This window comes from Pseudovirgaria hyperparasitica, assembly GCF_010093815.1.
Source record: "Pseudovirgaria hyperparasitica strain CBS 121739 unplaced genomic scaffold EJ05scaffold_38, whole genome shotgun sequence".
Classification (NCBI taxonomy): domain Eukaryota; kingdom Fungi; phylum Ascomycota; class Dothideomycetes; order Acrospermales; family Acrospermaceae; genus Pseudovirgaria; species Pseudovirgaria hyperparasitica.
Window position 1 is genome coordinate 36,652 of NW_022985586.1, and position 5,737 is coordinate 42,388.

At 48.0% G+C, this 5,737-nt stretch overlaps 4 protein-coding genes across 4 annotated transcripts; all 4 read left to right on the plus strand.

Moving 5' to 3' along the window:
* Window positions 1-8: 8 nt before the first annotated feature.
* On the plus strand, window positions 9-341 carry EJ05DRAFT_505866 (uncharacterized protein; the record flags this gene model as incomplete). Its single annotated transcript, XM_033747749.1, has 1 exon — window positions 9-341. A coding segment is annotated over one exon (333 nt), but the record flags the coding sequence as incomplete, so codon positions are not given.
* Window positions 342-2,549: 2,208 nt separating this feature from the next.
* Window positions 2,550-2,972, plus strand: EJ05DRAFT_505867 (uncharacterized protein; the record flags this gene model as incomplete). The annotated part of the gene is made up of 2 exons (XM_033747750.1): window positions 2,550-2,836; window positions 2,888-2,972. 2 exons carry the CDS (start codon window positions 2,550-2,552, stop codon window positions 2,970-2,972), a joined length of 372 nt encoding a protein of 123 aa, XP_033595105.1.
* Window positions 2,973-4,009: 1,037 nt separating this feature from the next.
* On the plus strand, window positions 4,010-5,204 carry EJ05DRAFT_270266 (uncharacterized protein). Its single transcript, XM_033740346.1, has 5 exons — window positions 4,010-4,234; window positions 4,302-4,649; window positions 4,701-4,867; window positions 4,933-5,093; window positions 5,145-5,204. The coding sequence occupies exons 1-4, from the start codon at window positions 4,219-4,221 to the stop codon at window positions 5,062-5,064; spliced, it is 663 nt and encodes a 220-aa protein (XP_033595106.1). The 5' UTR covers window positions 4,010-4,218; the 3' UTR covers window positions 5,065-5,093; window positions 5,145-5,204.
* Window positions 4,641-5,737, plus strand: EJ05DRAFT_270350 (uncharacterized protein). The gene is made up of 4 exons (XM_033740347.1): window positions 4,641-4,649; window positions 4,933-5,093; window positions 5,156-5,443; window positions 5,510-5,737. The coding sequence occupies exons 2-4, from the start codon at window positions 5,088-5,090 to the stop codon at window positions 5,588-5,590; spliced, it is 375 nt and encodes a 124-aa protein (XP_033595107.1). The 5' UTR covers window positions 4,641-4,649; window positions 4,933-5,087; the 3' UTR covers window positions 5,591-5,737.

Sequence of the window (5,737 nt, forward strand, 5' to 3'; positions counted from 1 at the left end):
AGTCAGTGTACGACCCGAATAAGCGACGTAAGCTGTCTTCGGGCCTTGCTCAATCTGCTTCGTTGCCAGATTCCCAAGTTCCCCCAGCCCCAGAGCTTGTCGGGGGACAACGAGATACCATTTCTCAATCCATAGGCCTGGCGGCACGTAACGACCAAGAATCCACGCTAGATCCAAAAAGCCGGTCATTCGTGAATGGCGCCCAGCAAGGCAGATTCCTACCACGAAAGGCCCGTGCGACCAGCCAGCGAACAGTAGAGGTGTGCCTGTTCAATGACTCAAAATGGGACCGCCATCTCTTGCCCCGCTACCATGTGATTGACGAGAATGAGGAGCTGTGAGGGCCTGCGCGAATGCGTCAACTTTTTATTAGACTGCCAAATGGGAATAGTATACAACAGCTGGCGTGTAAATTATTTGTAAAGCGTGATGCTTTCATGCTGAGATAATCCCTTACGGAATGAAACTTGTAGTATAGAAAACATACCTTAAAGTATCCAAACTAATATGCTGAGCCATGACAGTACTGAGTCGGTATCACTGAGTCGAGCTCCATGCCCTTATTGAGCCATGCCCTTACTGAGCCATGCCTCGCGCTCTGGATCTTCGATAGTTGCAATAGCCACAGCTGCCATCGCATCAACTTGTCCAACGCTACAAAGAGCGTGCTAAGACTCTAAAAATACTATTAAGCGGGCTGGATGGCCTTCTCATCATTCTCGACACACAATTTGTTGTTGTACAGTGCGCAAACGACTGGTGGGTCAGGCTCCGAGAAGAGTTCTGATTGATCGGGATGCAGTCTTCGTGCTAGGTTCCATGATATGACGTATCTACTTGGGCGAGTCCGGAATGTCACTTGCGGCCCATACTATACCGTGGTCGGCTTGGAACGTTTCTGGTGCTATGTAATTTTATTGACGAGATTTCTACCTCGTTAATAGGTTTATGGTCAACGACATCTTTATCATTCAACGACATCTTTATCATTCAACGACATCTTTATCATTCAACGACATCTTTATCATTCAACGACATCTTTATCAAATCAACGACATCTTTATCAAATCAATGACATCTTTATCATTCAACGACATCTTTATCATATCTGCTACCATTTCCTATGACCCGGGTCGGTGCTCCAGCCCAAGCTCCAAACATATTTCCGCCGCCTTTGATGAGTCGCGAGTCTCTAGACGCTAGGCACTAATGCATACGTTATCCATCCAGCACTATTATCAGAGTCTTAGCTTCCTTCCATTGGTCGTAGAGTCTAAGAATAAGGGCTTCCTTCCACATTTGTACCCGGAGTAGGAGAGAAGGGGGCATAGGCTGACTTTCTGCTAAAGTGGCAGAGAGTAAATCCAGCAGCTTATGCGTCTGCTCGGTATGCCCAGGTAAGAATCCCGGCAACCGGCCTGGGGCGAGGCTCGCAGAACCGCAATGATCAGGAGTGGCGAGCACGACATACCTAGGCTGGCTACACTATTCTCGCTGCGTCGCAGGGTTGGCGACGGTTATGGCGCATGAGGGCCGACAATCCTTGTGTTATAACAAGCGGATGTTCAATCACCTGTAATTTGTGGGCTCTTGCCGGCCCCTCTTTGCACAACTGATCCGTGGCGAGTAGTCTCTTTTGACGGCATGACGACCGTTGAGGGCTTGGACGTGCGGCTACTCCGTGTGTAGGCCATGGATAGCTTTTCCCAGATGCTTACTGCCCTTCGTTCGAGTTTAGAGGCGCGTCAGGTCATCACTAGAGTAAGTAAGAGTCGACCTTGCCCTGGCAGCGGCCATGGGTGCAGTCAGCGATCGTGGTATTTGTCCCTAACCCCATCCACTATCACCGGACCACCCCTTGAGCTACATGAAGAGCTGCTGGGCGAGGTAACTCGGTAAGGTCATGGCATACAATCCAGATGATTCGCGATCATCGTAGGCGAAAACCAAGAACTTCCGAGCCCACGCTGTCAATAATAAGTAGCTAATTGTCGTGACGTAGGACAGCTGTAGGAAGACGTAGCAAGCTAATAACTACTCAACATTGACGCCATCTCCGAGAGTTTTGCCATCTACCGTGGACGACCCGTAGCGAATTCTGTGATCCTTCGATGGAGAAATGGGCATGCACACAGTGGGAAGTATCGATGGATCATGCCTGATGCCACACGCCCTCTCTTGGTTCCTGCAGTGATGAGAGCTACAGGGCGCGCAGGACGCCTCTCTGGGATATCGACGTTTGAGGCTCAGTAAGCAGGCAACCAGTGGACCGACTTCTAGGCGAGTCTTCGTACTTTACGGCACTGTAACAAGATCTACTAAGCTGGTCAGCAGTGAGCCTTTCGACTGTCTTTAATTTGCTGTCCAGGATTCTAGACTGCCAAGACTTTGGCGAGTAAACAATGGCGCCAGTGTGCGCTATGGCGGAGGACTCAGTAAACAATACAGTGCTTGTTCTCCATCAATCACAGCGTCCGCTAGTGATTATTTCTACTATCTTTGAGAAACTCTTGTACCACCCAGGAGTTTATCGCCACCTTCTAGACAACATGACTACAGAGGCACGAATTCTTGAAGCAACACGCCGTCTTAATGAGGTGACATTCAAAACACCCCACTCACCACACAGGGGAGTAAGTGAATTAGCAGCAGGGTTCTCGCCCTCCGAGACTCTCAGTTTAGAGTCTCTAATATGCTCTATACGCGACAGAGATACTCGCAGCTCACAGGACAAGATCTCGATTCTTGAAAGCGCCGAGGAGATTGTACGGCAATTGGAGAGCCCAGACGAGCGAGCAATGGAACTTCTCATGTCATTCTCCATCGTACCAGAGCCGTCAGCCCTTACTAAGCTATCGGAAAAATCACATCACTAAGATTTCGTCAGACTAGGGAGCGGCACTATTGCCAAATTATGTCTGTTGATTGGCTCCATCGTCCATGGAGGAATGATTGAGCTAGTTGGTTCGTGATATCTTGGTAGCCGGAAACACTGTCAGGGAGGGTTCCAAAGAAGAATGGACTTCTAGCCTGATACAAGGATATGCTAAACTTCATCCTGCCTTCTAGATATGTGTTTTGACCCCGCACTAGAACTTGTCCTCCATTGAGGAATTGGGATAGCTGTCCGCTGTGCATACGATATCCCATTGTAGCCCGATGCACAATCCCTAGGGACGCCTTCAAGATGATCAATTCTCCAGTTGCTCACCATCCGAAAAGAAGAGAAAAGATGTCGAATGCAAGTAGACCGAGAGAACTGACGCCTTTGCGTCCTTTGCCAGGAGGCTACCGCGAGCTAGGAGATGCCTATACGGAGATTCTCTCTCACTACGCCTTGTCTGAGAATTCGGATCAAGCATCGATGACCGTGAAGAACGAGAAGAGTTGCAGTGGGAGCGAGACCGCTTCTGGTCAAGCTGCCAGGCAAAATCATTCCTTGCAGCAGAGATTCAAGCCGTGGTAGAGAACCTTCGTCAGATCCTAGCCGACTTCGACCGGCTTGTCACACCAGAAGATGCTCTGAGCCAGCCTAGAGACTTGCCTCGGAGCGAGAGCGATGAATGGGAACCCGGACTAAATAAAGTTAGTAGGGAGTCGACTGTATGTATCAACGACATAACGCACCATGGCGTCCCTACAACTTGATAAGCTTCGCTGGAAGATTGTTTTTCCGCGCCTTATCGAATGTGGGATGACTCAGCACGCTCTCTCCTCATCTGTTCAACGGACACCTCAGACCTCTCTCATATATACACACACCTACGAGACCGTTTTGGGACCTACACCATCGACCTAGAGCGAGATGCTCCATACGGCGACTTCAGAGAGCTTCGTATCAGTCCCATCTAAGCTTTTTAACCGTATGCGAAACCATTGCGAGAATTGCAGTGCCTTCAACTACTCTTTACAAGCTTCTCCCCATGAACAACTCAGCTTTCCAACAAAGTCATCGTCAAAGAAACGAAGAGCTCCACAAGACATTGAGCTAACAGAAGAGCATTCGACCAACCATCTAGCGCTTGCACGGCTTGAAACTGATGCCATCGGGCTGCGGCCGCTTTCGCAAACGCTGTCTACAGTGTCTCACTCACAGTCACCACGGTCGGGACCAGCAAAAACCCCATCACAAACAGTATCGAGAAATTGGCTGCCAGAGATGTCACGGAGCGCTAAAGCATACAATCGATTCATTCATAATGCACCAGAAGGAAGAAAATGGCGTGCAAAGCAGGTGGCCTTGGGACTCAATACAGAAGAAGATTACGAAAACGTTGTTAAAGCATTTTCTCGGCGTGCAGGGTTTTCACCCAAAAGTAAAAGCCCTGTTTATGTCCAAGAGTCAGGAAACGACCTCGTTGTGGCAGGACAGAACTTGGCTGCTCTTACGCTTTCATCCCTGCAGGAGTTAGGTCTGCAGAGGTCATTCGCATATTTTACCGTGTTTATCTTTCTTTCTTACTGCCACGTGCTCCGGAAGAAGGGCTTTTCTCACCAAGAAGTCGATGACCTCGTCAAAATTGTCACACCCTTAAGAGAGCGTGATCGGAACCAGCTGTTGGACACAATCCCATGGATTCATCGGCTAATTGTTCGGCTTGTTCGCAGTGGCTGGGCACTTCAACGAGCGTCGGAGCTATTCTTTATAAGTATGCTATATGTCCTCTTTATCAACGACGCGTTAACGTGCCAGTCTACAGATGCTCTATCCACTACTGACCTCTTTCACATTCGAAGTGATGGAAATTTCCAATCTATTCTCGAACACTTTTCTAAGGACATCTTCGTCAATTATAGTTACGAGAATTGCTTGAGTCCTAGCTATACTATTCCGGGACTCATTGCTTCGTACCTAGACTGGGCTAAAGTGGGGATAACAATACCGTGCGAGTCCCAATTAAGTGCAAACACATAGTGTTAACAAGGTCCTAGGCTTGTCGAACTATACAGTACTTTGGGTTACGATTTGCCAGATCTACCATCATCGATAGAAGGAATCCATATTGTTTATCCGTGCCTAAATTGTGTCGAACCTTTGGACGTTGCGGATGTAGCACATTTTGAGAACGTAACATACGATTCTTTTCATGCAGGTAAAAATCCATCCTCGTACTCTATTTAATACAAAGATTAACTATAATTAGCTACTAACCAGGGCCGCACTGATAGTAGCGGAAGAACAAACGTGCAGAATCTCGATAGGTCTTATTATGCTGAGACTGGGGCAAGACAAGGGCACCGACATCGCAAATACACCATGGTTCTGCCTGCTAGCAATATGAGGCCGCCACTTCAAATACGAAATGAAATAAAGGTTCCAGATTCTGCACAGTCAGTTCGGTTCGCTGTAGAAGGAAACATTGACGGCTTGAAGTTACTTTTTAGCCAAGGACTCGCTGCTCCGACAGCCGTGAGCAATACTCGGGAATTTAGTTTAGTAAGAGTAGGTCTCATCACCTTCCGGCTATTAATTACCACGTTGCCGAGATGTTACTAAGCGCAATATTAGTGGGCACTCTACGGCGGAATGCACAATTTTGAGACCGTGAAGTTCCTCCTTAATCATGGGGCGTTCGTCGATGATGAGTAGGTACCAAAGTTCGCTGTCTTAATAAGACTACTATTAGTAACCGATTTTCAGGTCATATCATCATGTATGGGATTATGCATATCGCCATAAATGTACCATTAGGGAGCTAAACGAGCTTCGTTGCATTACAATGAACCCTCCGGACAA

Excerpts from the sequence above, each read along its gene's own strand:
- EJ05DRAFT_270266 (XM_033740346.1), top strand. Across the intron at positions 4,650-4,700 it reads GTCGGAGCTATTCTTTATAA|ATGCTCTATCCACTACTGAC; the intron begins GTATGCTATATG and ends GCCAGTCTACAG. Across the intron at positions 4,868-4,932 it reads CGTACCTAGACTGGGCTAAA|GCTTGTCGAACTATACAGTA; the intron begins GTGGGGATAACA and ends ACAAGGTCCTAG.
- EJ05DRAFT_270350 (XM_033740347.1), top strand. Across the intron at positions 5,444-5,509 it reads GGGAATTTAGTTTAGTAAGA|TGGGCACTCTACGGCGGAAT; the intron begins GTAGGTCTCATC and ends GCGCAATATTAG.